This window comes from Diabrotica virgifera, chromosome 3, assembly GCF_917563875.1.
Source record: "Diabrotica virgifera virgifera chromosome 3, PGI_DIABVI_V3a".
Classification (NCBI taxonomy): domain Eukaryota; kingdom Metazoa; phylum Arthropoda; class Insecta; order Coleoptera; family Chrysomelidae; genus Diabrotica; species Diabrotica virgifera.
Window position 1 is genome coordinate 199,075,007 of NC_065445.1, and position 14,215 is coordinate 199,089,221.

At 32.1% G+C, this 14,215-nt stretch overlaps 1 protein-coding gene across 1 annotated transcript in view; it reads left to right on the forward strand.

Annotated features, from left to right (window-relative positions):
* Positions 1 to 14,215, forward strand: part of LOC114347796 (ras-related protein Rab-7a) — an 87,788-nt gene that overhangs the window by 18,569 nt on the left and 55,004 nt on the right. Inside the window, exon 2 of the mRNA XM_050645798.1 lies at positions 475 to 739. Coding sequence (XP_050501755.1) covers positions 481 to 739 — 259 coding nt within the window. The 5' untranslated portion in view covers positions 475 to 480. The remainder of the gene's footprint in view (positions 1 to 474; positions 740 to 14,215) is intronic.

The window sequence follows — 14,215 nt, forward strand, 5'->3', positions numbered from 1 at the left end:
ATTGAATTTTTTCTTAAATATTCTTTGAATTGTACTTAATGTGTTTATTTAATTTAAAAATAAAATAATTCTACCATAGTTTCGAAAAAAATTCACAAAAATGTGCTTGATATGTTGATTTCAAACCATACCCCCTCCTTAAGTACCTATATGAATTTTCAGTATCTGATTCATATAACCTTCTAGTCTAGAACAATAATGGTAAATCGATTTTTTTTTGCAAAAACGGTCGTGAAAGACCATTTAAGATAGATTAGAATGGTCCGTAATGTATTGCTTGAATTATAATGGCACAAGATATTGAATGTCTAGTTTCTAGTTTGTTAATAAATATAAATATCTACTAGTAGCAGACAAAGAGAATTACTCATAATAACAACTGAACTATTGTTTGTAAATAAAATGTCTCAAATTATTTTATAGTTTATTAAAATTTTCCATTAGATTGATAAAAAAATATTCTTTTCTAAACAGATAGTAATGGCTAGTCGGAAGAAGACTTTGTTGAAGGTCATCATCCTGGGTGATTCCAGTGTGGGAAAGACTTCCTTGATGAACCAGTACGTAAATAGGAAATTCTCCAACCAATACAAAGCGACCATAGGTGCTGATTTCCTTACAAAAGAACTCACAGTGGACGATCGAACTGTTACAATGCAAATATGGGATACTGCAGGTCAGGAAAGGTTTCAGTCCTTAGGTGTAGCCTTTTACAGAGGGGCAGACTGCTGTGTGTTAGGTAAGTGTCTATATACATTCAATGATATCTTTTTAATGCGTATTTGACAAATTATTACTTTAAAAAGATTTTGGGTAGCTATGTACATACTTAGATTCAGAAACTGAATTAAACTTTGTATTCTCAACAAATTTGAATCTTCTTCTTTTGGCATCATAATCCTGGATGGGTCTTTGCTTGCCTGGCTATGTCCTTCCCCATTCAGATATCTCTTGTGTCCTTCTTCTCCATTGTCTTATGTTCATGGTTTTCAGATCGTCTTCCACGTCATTCAACCATCTGGTTCTGGGTCTTCCTTTTTTTTCGAATTCCTTATCGGCTTCCATTGTAATATTTTCTGTGTTGTTTTTGCATCGCCTTGTCTCTGGGACATATCCCAGCCATGACAGTCTTTGACTTTTCACAAATCTTACAATATCATAACCTTCATTCAATTCATTAACCTCGTCGTTTCTCGTGATTCTACATGTGCCGCCTTTCTCTTGTAGCGGGCCATATACTTTTCTCAGCATTTTTCTCTCGAATGTCCTGAATTGGGCTTCATCTTTTTTCGTCATTGTCATTACCCAGGTTTCACAACCATAGCTTACTACGGGTCTGATCAATGTTCTGTAGATAGTCATTTTGGTTCCTTTGTCTAATAATTTCGATGTCATCAATTTTTAATTAGCATAGTATGTACGATTCTCGATGGAAATACGTGCATTAATTTCGCTACTTACGAATTCTTCCGATTGATTTCTGTGCCCAGATATGTGAAGGCATCCACACGTTCATAGTATAGTTTATTCTGCCGTGCTTAGCTTAAAAGTGGTATCTCCAGTTTTGTGCCAAATGGAGTTATGATGTTATACATATAAACCTTTACATTCTACATCATTTTTCTTAACTTAAAAGTTGTAAAAGCTTATAAAAATAAAAATATATTGTTAAAAAAATTGTGGTATGTACAACAAAACAGCGCAGTAATAGTCTTAAACGTGGTATCTATTATTCCTTAGCTAGTAAGTGGTATGTTCTCAAAATGTTGTACATACCGCGTTTAAGACAAGTTATTCACCGGCTTATGAATGCGCGCCTAAAAATGCAATGTTTGTTTTCATTTGATTTAAATCAAAGCAACAAATGTGTTAGTGTTTCATTCTACCTAGTAAATTTGCTTATTATAATTTTGTTTTTACCTAGAAGTGGGCACAGTTTAGGTAAGTGTAGTTCTGGGGAAATATATCGTTGGAAATGGAAGATTTCAGAAAATAATTTTCAATCATAACCCAAAAAACTTTAAAAAAATTCAATTTTTGGACTTTGGCTGCCCTTAAATGACAAAACTGTGTACCTATTTTTCGGGAGATCTTCAAAAAGTTATCATGCTCCCCAGATTTGATATGTTTAAAAAAGAGATATTTTGTCCAAGAATCATAGTATTCAATCAGAGTTTTGGCACGATTGGCACAAAACAGAAAAAAAGTTATACCAATTGCCCTACTTTGGCATGAAGGCCTCGCAGGAAGGCAAGAAGGAGACTTGGTGACCATGTATTACAATTTCTTTTTAGAAATGAGAGATTATGAACATGTTGTGTTATGGGTAGACAACTGTTTGTCACAAAATAAAAATTGGAGGTTATTTACTTTCTTGTTAACTCACCAGAGAAGTAGAAGCTTTTATGAAAAAAAATCCAAAGATATATGATTTTAAAGATTTTGTTGATGTTGTCCAAAAAGCTAATTCCAGCAAAAAGTTATTACACCTGAAAATTTTTATGAGTGGGATGATCATTCTTCAATTTATAAATTAAAGAAACAACAACCCCGCAAATTCGAGCATTAAGAGGAAAAAAACTCAAGAAGAATTTGAGCTAATTTTTTTTGAAAAATGAGAACTTGAAAAATGGAATGCTTTTTTACAAAAAAGAATAAACCAATAAGAGGTATCACTGAAGAAAGAAAGACCAATATTATTAAAACCTTATCTTCCTTAACGCCAGCAAATAGGCTTACATTTTGGGAACATTTGCAAGTTAACAACAAAGCCACTGATATGCTAAGCAACGTAGAGGATTAAAAAATATCCGTTGTGGTTATTTGCAAAATAATTATTCAATTTTATTTTCAAATTTATTTCTTTAGTATACTAACGTTACCTACATGTTTTTTTGTTCTTTTAAGCTTTACCACTTTTAAGCAAAGCACGGCAGTATTGTGATAGTGATAATATTTTCGTTGTTAGGTGTTCTTTTGACGCTCGTCTACTTCATTTTTGCTTCGTTTATTTTAAGCCCACTGTTTCGTGCTTCAATTTCTTTGAATGCTTTCATTAGTCGTGGCTTGTTCCTACTAATGATAGCTGCATCGCCTACATATGCAGTAATTTGTACTGTTTTGGTGTTACACCAGGGAAATAAGGCAAAAATATACCATGTTCGGGACACTTGAGCAGCCAGGTTGCAAATCGGTTTTTTGGGTACTATATACCTAATACATTATGAATACAAAAATACCCGTCACAGTTTGGACGAGAAATTTAGTTATTAACAAATAAGGGTCAAAAATGAGAGTTTTTTCGTTTAAATCGCTACAGGTTAAAATAGGGTAATTAAATATCTTATTTATAATATTTTTCTTGTAGTAGATGAGCCAATGTTTAAAATAGCGTTTTTTGAATTTTAGTCCGATTATTTGTTGGTTCGGATATTGCAAAATAAAACTAAAATTTCGAAAATAAAAAATTTGCTATAACTTTTGCGAAAATGAATATAGGACTTTCATATTGCATGAAAAGTTGAGTCAAATAGTCCATATAATGCTCAAAAAATTTTAAGACGATGCGTCAATTAGTTTAAATTTTATTCAATTTGTTTATCCCAAAGAGCTTTTTTTCGCAATGTTATTGTTCAGAAAATAATAATGATACAGCAATTCTGTGAAAACAACATGAAAGAAAAATAGTCATATTTTCAAGGCATTTAAAAAATATCATTAAAAAGTAATTTTTATCACTCAGAAAACATTTTACTAAAATAGAGTCATTTTTGGCTTATAAAACAATTTGAATAACTTTGTTAATATTGACTGTAGGCTACAACTACAATATAATCTGAAAAACTGGTATTTTTATACGAATTTTCAAAGAAAAACCTTTCGCCTAGGTTAATTACGGTCAAAGTTAGCCACTTTTTTTATTTAATTGACGGCTACTTTGTTTATGACAATTAAGCAACCTAACTAGAGCCATTTTGAAGTTGAAGATACCTATATAGGTTATGTGTAAAAGTTTGAGTAAATTTTGAACCTCAACAGAGTGGTTAATAAAGCTTTAAAAATGGCGTCCGAACGGAATTAATTCGTGGTCGGTGGAGGGGAATTACTAAAATACGTACACTCAAAAAATTAAACTGATTCTGCAAACATGCTGCGATTAATATCGCTGGAACTTGTTGATGGATTTTGATCATAATTTTTTTAATTTGTATGTACTCGTAGTCTTATAGAGTACGTTATGTACACACAACCCCACCTAACATTACAAAATGTTAGGGGGAACTCTCCATATCACTCAGGGATATGAAAAATAGATTACGACCGATTCTAAGACCTACCGAATATACATATACAATTTCATAAAAATCGGTCTAGCGGTCTCGGAGGAGTATGGAAACTAACACTGTGACAGGAGAATTTTATAGATGTAAATATATAGTCATATTAACAAATAGGGGTTGGTGATAGAAGAGTGAAAATTAAGGGTTGTATGTATTTTTTAATTCTACATCATATAAAATTAAGGTAGATAATTTTGTCAAAAAAAAATAAAAATGTCAGGGGGCAACCCCCCGTATAACTTATGGGTATAAAAAATAGATTAAAACCTCTTCAACGGCCTACAGAATAAACGTGTACAATTTTATTAAAATCGGCCAAGCCGTTTCGGAGTAGTATGGTAACTAACACTGTTACAGGAGAATTTGATGTATATAGAAGTAACTGCGAATTAAATAATAAAAGTGGCTAACTTTGAACCTAATTAACCTAGGCAAAAAGTATTTTTTCTGAAAATTCGTATAAAAATACCAGATTTTGAAATCCTAAAGTAGATTTACTCTATATAGTCGAGGAAATGAAGCTGAAAAAATGGCAAAACCTCGCAATTTTTTCGTCCATCATCGATTTGTACAAAAATTTGGGACTAGGCTCATTATACCCTCTAGTTCATTTTCTATATCGAGCCGTTGTACGCTTTTGGTTTTGGTGAAAACTACCCCTAATTGTAACAAATTATAAAATAACATTTTAAACTTTAATATTGTCAACATTTGGTTCTTATTAGTTACAAATTGATTGTTTTATGCTTTAAGATATACTATCATAATATTTCAACCCTTAAAACCACCCTTGTCGGAGCTATATATAAAAAATTTACTTATTCTAAAAGAATAATTTCGGCTTGCATCGATTTACACAAAATTTGGGATTATGATCATCTCACCCTGTACTTTATATTCTATATCATGCTTAAGGGCGTTGATTATTTTTAGTGGTGTAAACTATCCCTTATTGTCAAAAATTATATAAAAACATTGTAAACTTTAATATGGGTAAAATTTGGTTTTGATTGGTTAAATAATGATTGTTTTATACTTTAGGATATAATATCATAATATTTCAACCCTTAAAAATCACCCTTAATAACATTACAGTTTTTATAAGTAGATATTTTAATAGATCTATACAGAAAAAAAGTAGAATTAAAGAATTACAAAAACATTTATTTACACAAAAATACGAATTTACAAATATGTACAAATACAAATAGTTTTTTAGTCATCTTCCAGTATACAAACCGGTTCTGTGGTATTATCAATTGAAAAAATATAACATTGAAAATGATCCATAAGCGGACTATTCGAATTTTTCGAAAAAAAAAATTTGTTTTATAAACATATCTCCTTTATTTTTGTCGATATAAAGTTTTTTCAAAAATGACTTTGTAGTATGTTTGAAGAGTTATAAGACTGTGTAAACTAAATTCCGTAAGATCCTTTAGTTTTTAATTAGGGTGGGTTTAAATGGCTCGAATAAGGGGGTGTTTGGTCGTAAAAAGAGGATTTAAACAGCTATCTCTCGCTGTTCACTGTAGTGAAAATCTATGCACAAAGCAATTTTAGCTTTTAAAAAAGATACAATTTAGTGGTCTATCGTTTTTTTTGGTATCTCCAGTATTTTCGGAGATATTTTGAAGTAAACGGTGAACAATGTGCAATTGCAAAAAATTAATTTATTTTAAACTCCAATTTTTCTAAAATTAGGCCTTTTAAATAGGTTAAACTTCTTGGGTGTATTGATAATACAAATATAAAAGGAATTACAGAAAGATGAAGACCAAGTTTTAATTAGGAGAGAGTTAGGGGGTTGTTTTCACTGACTTTTTCACAGAAAAAAGCAAGTACCGGTTTTTTTTTATCATAAGTCGCTTAATTTTCAGGCTAGAAACTTTTATTATTTTTTGAAAAGTGTAACTGTATACTTGAAAAAATGTTATTTAAGTTTTCCTCAAAAAATGCAAAGTTTTTCCGGTATTTGGCTTTGAATATTTCAAATTATGCATTTGACGGAAAAAGCTAACTTTTTAATATGTCGTATCTCCGTTTGTGTTAGTCTTAAAGATATTACAGAAAAATAATTTGGTTTGTGTTACTAAAAGACACAATTTTGGTATCTAGAGTTTTTTTGGTTAAATGCATATTTTTCGAGGTATTCTTAAAAAACCCTCTAAAAAGTCGATTTTTTCGTCGAAAAACTGTTACTTTCAAGCGCGAATAACTCCAAAAATATTAATTATACGAAGAAAATGTAAAAAACATTTCTTTCTTAAAATTACTTTTTACATTGATTTACATGGTTAAAATGTAATAAAAAATTCCCGCCCCCGAGATGGGGTGGCAAACACCCCCAAGCTTTTAGCGTACAGCGGCATGATATAGAAAATGATCCTTGGACTAGTCCCTACCTTCTGTGAAAATTTCAAGTAAATCTATGCTGGACGAAAAAATTGCGAGCCAAAATGCTTCATTTCCTCGACTAATAGTCAATATTAACAAAGTTATTCAAATTGTTTAGAAGCCAAAAATGACTCTATTTTACCAAACTTTTTTCGGAGGGATAAAAACGACTTTTTAATGATTTTTTCAGTATGTACTTTAAAAATATAACTATTATTCTTGCATGTGGTTTCCACGGAATTGCTATGTCATTATTATTTTCTGAACAATAACATTGCGAAAAAAGCTCTTTGCGATAAACAAATTGAATAAAATTTAAACTAATTGACGAATCGTCTTAAAAATTTTTGTGCATTATATGGAATGTTTGACTCAACTTTTCGTGCAATATGAAAGTCTTAAGGCCATTTTCGCAAAGTTGGCCATTGAAATCCAATATGTGAGATTTTCACCAAAAAAAGTTCCAACCACGTGGGGAGAGTCCTGTGTTACCCTGGGTAACATCCAGGTTTATCTATTACATCCGATGAATTTTATATAAATATGTAAAACATCTTTATTATTTACATTTAAAGGGTTTTTACCCTATACATTTTGGTGGCTCAGGCATGCAAATTTTGGCTTTTAAACACTGATGATGGATTTCTTAATCCGAAAACGTTTTGTATTTTGACCCTTATTTAGGGTATTTTAATATATACCTTTTACAAGAAACTTGGTATTTTTGTGATTTATGGTATACAGCCAGCTACAGGAAGTTTATTTTCCTCGTGGATTTTCGCAAAAGTTATAGCACATTTTTTATTTTTGAAATTTTAGTCTTACTTTGCACTTTCCGAAACAAAAAAGAATCGGACCAAAATTCAAAAAGTGCCATTTTAAACCTTAGCTCATCTACAAAAAGAAGAATATTATAAATAAGATATTTAATTACCCTATTTATACCTGTAGCGATTTAAACGAAAAAACTGCCATTTTTGACCCTTATTTGTTAATAACTAAGTTTCTCGTTCGAACTGTGACGGACATTTTTGTATTTTTAATGTACAGTGGAACCTGCTTAATTCGAACTTCCATAATTCGAAATCTTCTTTAATTCGAATCTTTATTCTGGTCCCTAGCATTTCGCATATAAGTAATGGTAAAAAGTCGTGAATAATTCGAATTATATTTTGGATAATTCGAATTTTTCTACTATCTTTTCTGAATATCTTAGAATCTTATGTCATTACTGAGAAGCTAAATTCTAAAAAGCAGCTAAAAATTTCGGATCTCTTTGGAAAAAAAAATAAAGTCGGTCTTTTTTATAGCTTACAAATGTTTTAATTGGTATTTTTGGCCGAATTTTTTTGGCCCATTTTTTTTTTTGGTTGACAAAACTCTGGCAAGAATAGGAACAAAAACATCTCCAGCGATAAAAATGATCAACTACTGTTTTTTGCTGATCGACTACTGATATTTGTCATTATTTGCAGATATTGTTGTAGGTAATCCTTGTTTTGGTAGATTTATTTTTTAATTTGAATTTTTGGATAATGCGAATTTTTTTAACGGTCCCCTGAGATTCGAATTATCCAAGTTTCACTGTATTAGGTATATAGTACCCAAAAAATCCATTTGCAACCTGGCTGCTCAAGTGTCCCGACAAAAACCTTATTTCTCTGGACTATGTTTATATGGCCGCGGCCGGTTACATTGATTTTTCTGATGACTGACTCAAGAACTAGGTTAAATACAGTTGAGTCCTAGAATCTTTACCCGTACGTCATCATTTAAAGCATACGAAATAAGACGATGATAAGTCGGAAATTGAAATTTACTAAACGCAACAGCAAGTCACTTACTGTCACTTGCTGTTGCGTTTAGTAAATTTCAGTTTCGGACTTATCAACTTATTTCATATGCTTTAAATTATGACGCACGGGTAAAGATTCCCGGACTCAACGGTAGCTTGGTTGCGAGAGCATCTTCCAACATTTTGTCTCTTTTCACACTATCAAAAGCTTGTTTAAAATCCATTACATATCGTATTCATAAGCTTTTTCTTGTGTCGTTTTTAGTATGAATATATTAAATGTCTGTTCTATTTGGTCTGAATCCTTTTTGATAATATCCAATTATAGGAAACTTGCATAAAACTTTAAATTCGAAAAAAAAATGTTATAAATCACAACAGAACATAATTTAAAACATGTATCAAAGATAAAAAAAGTTGTTTTTGTGTTCCGTTTGGTCCCTAAAGATGATTCTAAATTCAAATTAAAGCAGCTAGCCCAAAACGCGTCGTGATGTCATATGGTTAATATTTACATTCTGCACCAACAAAGTAAACAAAATTGTATATAATTTTAAATTAGACATTTTAAACGTCAGTAGAACATACAGTTATGTGACGTCACAAGGGTTTTTGATCGTTTTGAACTATTCATAGAAAACTTGTACTTTTACAAAATGGTTTTATTTTCCAAAGTAAACCTTCTTTCCTTTCCTTCAAAAATTGTATCAAACGCCAATCTCAACAAACTGGTATATATTATTACAATGACATACGATAAATGTCATTAGAATATAAATATTTTTCCATTATTCCGCGACGATGAGCTGGCCAAATACCCAAGTAGGTGGACGCCAATAAACTAAAGAAGGAGAAGAAGAACATACCTGAATATAACCATAAACATATCCCTATCATAGACTTATGTAATATTATCATAGACAGAGTGCCATTCAGAGCGAAGTGACGACACGATCTTTTTTATTTGGCTCAGTGCTGTTTCGCTCTTACGCATAGTAAAGCTGCTACAGTAGTCCTTCCCTTCCGTGCATATACTCGCACTTAATGTCATCTTAGTTTCCCGATACAATGTGCTAAGAGACACCGCAAACCAGTACAAGAGATCTTGTCGTCAGGAAGCGCGGAGGGTAGGCTCACTCATGTAGAGATTGCAATTGCTGGATCCAGCGCTTTTTTTTACATGCTGCATCCAGCAAACCGTGCTGGATCCAGCAGCGCGGATTTGCAAACGTGTCAAATTCGAAATAAGTTACTTCATGTCTTCAGTAGTCTCTTTATTCAAAGCCGTGAGTCGGCAACTTGCCATTCTATCGGGCTAGCAGTAGTTCAGTATGCTGGAAAGTTTCTACAGCCTAAAAGTTTGCATCGATAAAGCGTTGATAGACATTGATTCTGTGATAATATTCTCTGCTGGCGAGTAGTCAATAATCAATGAGTTGATCGCCACTCTTTTACCGGTGAACCTGGCTGTAGAAGCTCTTTGCAGAAGAGAGTCCACGTTGATAACGGCCGACACAACCATGAAATTTGTCTTAGACAAAATAAATATCCAGGACTCTAGCCTTAGTGCCGATCAATCGGAACCATTACGCAACAGAATCGCGGAACGGCGCGGCGCCTCTCTGAAATTACAGGTGCATTAGGGCCGGTTGTTCGAACGCTAATCAACAATGATCACTATCAAATATTTAATTACTGTCATCAAAACTGTCAATGTCAACTTTTATTGGGTTGCTGAAAATATAATTGATTATAATTATGAGATTAGTTTAATCAATTAACATAACAATTATTAACATAATTGATTAAGTAATTTCATAATTGTAATCCATTATATTTTCAGCAACCCAAACAAAGTGACATTGACAGTTGGTGACAGTAATTAAATATTTGATAATGATCATTGTTGATTAGCGTTCGAACAACCGGCCCTTAGTGTACTTACAAAATTTGTTGAGTCGTATAAACAAACAAGTGTTCGTGGAATCAGTGCAAGAGGACATAATGGAAGATGGGCCAACTAATCCGGAGCCCGTGAATTTTAATTTGGAACAAGAACTTGAGATTGAATTGAAACGAGAAAGAGAAAACTTTTATAAGCAAAAAAAACTGGTGCTTTAAAAGATTTTGAAAAAGGAAATGGCCTTTATGAGACAGGAAGAGTGAAAGGCGATCATTTGTCCACGGTCTATGACTATTTGATGACCTTAAAACCGACCAACATAGAGGCCGAAAGGGCTTTCTCCGCAACCGGCTATATGTGCAGTTCTGTGCAAAGTAGGTTAGCCCAGGGCTTCCCAAACTGTGCGTCGCGACGCCCTGGGGCGTCGCCGAGTTGTCCCAGGGGAGTCGCGTGTCAGAGCGGACTTTTAATACAGAAAATATATGTATTACAATTACTCATATCCTACAATGGGCAGATAAAATTACTGGGTTTCAGAATAAGTTGCTCTTATGGAAGAGAAAATTAAAATATCAAGAAATTGACTGTTTCCCTGCTTTACAAGGTATTTACAAGAAAAATCGAGAGAAATCCTCGATCCCTCTTTAAAAAATATGTTTACACAACACTGGTTATCATTGAGCGAACACTTTGAGAAATATTTTCCTGAAGATCTGGAGTAATATGACTGAGTCAGAAGAACAACTGATAGAATTGTCCTGTGATTCCAGCCTAAAGCTTCAATACGACAAGGACACACTGTTTGAATTTTGGAACTCAGTTTCTCATGAATATCATGCCATCAGCACTGCAACATTAAAGGTTTTATTACCATTTGCGACTTCGTACTTGTGCGAAACGGAATTTTCTGCAGTGACAGTAATTATTAAAAACAAGTACAAGTCAAACATAATCTTAGAGAAAGAAATGAAAGTGGCAATTTCCAAATTGGAGCCCCGGTTTCATAAGCTGTGCTCAAAAAAGCAAGCACATCCTTCACGTTAACCAGCCAGTTACATTAAAAAATATCCCTTTTTATGTTTGTGCCTTGTTCCTATGTTTTGAATTCGTTCTTAATTTCTTATAAAAATATAAATGTTCAAATAGTTTTTTTTGTTATAACTATAACCTGTTACTAGGCTAGTACTTACTAAAATTGGTAAATTTTATTGGAGATTGGCTTGAGGGTCGTCGCAAAAAAATATCGAAAGTCTCAAGGGCGTCACAGTACGAATAAGTTTGGGAAGCCCTGGGTTAGACGATAGATAAAATATGTTTTTAAAGTCTCACTTCCAAAAAACTACATAATTCATGTTTCTGTTGTTTAGAAATTTAGAATACAGAAAAAAACATTAAAATTGTGTTCTTATTTTGATTCCAAATTTTGCAGGATCCAGCTGGATTTATACCAATCTTGCAAAAATCCAGCTGGATTGAAAATGCTGCTAAATCTATATTAATATATACCTCCATGAACATTATAGTAAAACCAAGTGACGTCACAGGTCGTCTGAACTATTTTAAATCACAGAAGATTTTAAATTGGCATTTCTAAGTTATTATGAGTTTTTGAAGCGTGAAATTTGGAAATCTCATTTTTAAACAAAACTGAACATTATTATGTAATAAAAAAATGTGCAAGTTCCCTATTATATTTTCGGCGTATTCTAACTATCAACAAATTTGAATAGACTCACCAAAAATTTATTTTTATATCTTTTTAAAGCTATTTGTAAATAAAAAACAGATATTCTGTTTTTGTGTAAACACAGTTTGTGTATATAACTAATTCAAAAGTATATTTTGAGTTATTTATACATTGAATTGTTAAATAAAGTTTCATGTTATGACGTATGTACTTCCCACGAGCATGAATGCAGCTTCTTACCATAACATAGTCCGGAAAAATAAGGTAAAAAAGTATCCTGTTGGAGAATTTGACCCGGTCAGTTATCTGACAAATTTTTGAGTTTTATGGACCTCAGTAACCAAAACCTCTATGTATCCTGCAGTCGGTTCGGTGGAAGTATTAACAATTTAAAGCAAAAAATGCACCACTTTAAGAACTTTCATCTACTAAAGTCCATTTTTAAACCAAGAGGAGTAATTCAAATTTCCCGCGCCGCGCCGTAAAGCTTTTTTTGTAATCTGTACAACCTCAGGGCCTTAATTTTTGACCCTTCGCTTCGTTATCGAACGTATTCGCTATGTATACTAAAGAGATACGAAGCGAATACGTTCGATAACGAAGCGAAGGGTCAAAAATCGAGGCCCTGGCAAGTTTACTCCACTGTTATCGACGGTTCTTAGACTTTACTACGGTTGTCTGGATCGACTAACCAATGAACATTAAGGCGGCACACATAGTGAAAGCGGTTTCCGCTAGCGGGCAAACCGCGCGGTTCTCGCGCGCGGGTATGGTAACACAGTGAAGACGGGTAAAAGCGAGAGAGATCGTTCAAATCTGGCAGTTGCCAGACGTACGATAATTATCGTATTTGTACGATAATTAAAGGTATTGTACGATAATTAAAGGTATTGTACGATGTACGATCAATATGAATATAATGTACGATAATTTCTGAATAATTTGAAATGCATAAACAATTGATCGAAATAAAATCTTTTTTTGCTTATTTTATAAATACATATATTTACTTTAATTTATAAAAAATGTTAATAACTTATAACTGTTATTTATTATCCTAACAATCATTTTTAATTTGAACAAAGACTGTTTAAAAAATTATACAGCTTTCAAATGAGGATATTTTGTATTGTGACTGTTAAAAGGTACACCTGTGGTAAATTTTTCTGAAAAGTCTACAACAGGAAAAAATATGCAGTTTTATTTTGTTATAAATAAATTTATTCATTATAACAAATAGTCCAGGAACCGAAGCATTTCACCTCGCAATTTTTACAGAATGGATCGATTTGCTTGAAAATTTGAGAATAAGTAGTGGATAGTTCAAGGATCAAAATCTATATGATGCCGAAAGGCGCTTTTACCATGGGGGCGGTTGCCACCCCATCTTAGGGGTGAAAATTTTTTATTATATTTTGACTGCAAAAGTTGATAAAAACATTCATTCTAAGCAAAAAATGTTCTATACATTTTTTTGATAAAATTAATACTTTTCGATTTATTCGCTATCGAAAGTGTTAGTTTTATATAGAAAAATTCAATGTTTTTCGATATATACTCATTTACCATTCACTCAATTTTTGCCGTAGAAAAAATTTTTTCTGATGCTAATCTTTCTATTTTGAAGAAAATTGCATTTTTTACCAAACTAAAAAGTCGTTATTCGCTTTTAACTCCAGTTTTTTAAAAACTAATCATTGTAAGCCAGTCAAACTTCTAAAATCTATTAACAATACATAAATAAAGAAGAATGAATAAGGCCAATGACTAAAAGTAAAGCTAACTTACATTATTATGCTTCCAATTGGATTTCTTTTTTTTTTTTTGAAAAAAATATATTGATTTTTTATCCGTGACCTTTTTAATTTTTATCTTAGAAAGTTTATAAAAAAATAGTTTTGTAGATTTGTACAAGATATATAAGACTATTAATATTAAATCCTTTTAAAATCCTCAGTCGCAAAAAGCGGTGACTTTGAAAGGGTTGGTAAAGTTGATTTTTGCATGTTATTACAAGTTTTAATTGTCAATAGCTCACTCAATTTTTACTGTAGAAAAAATTTTTGCAAACCAAGTTCTTGGGAATTAAATAA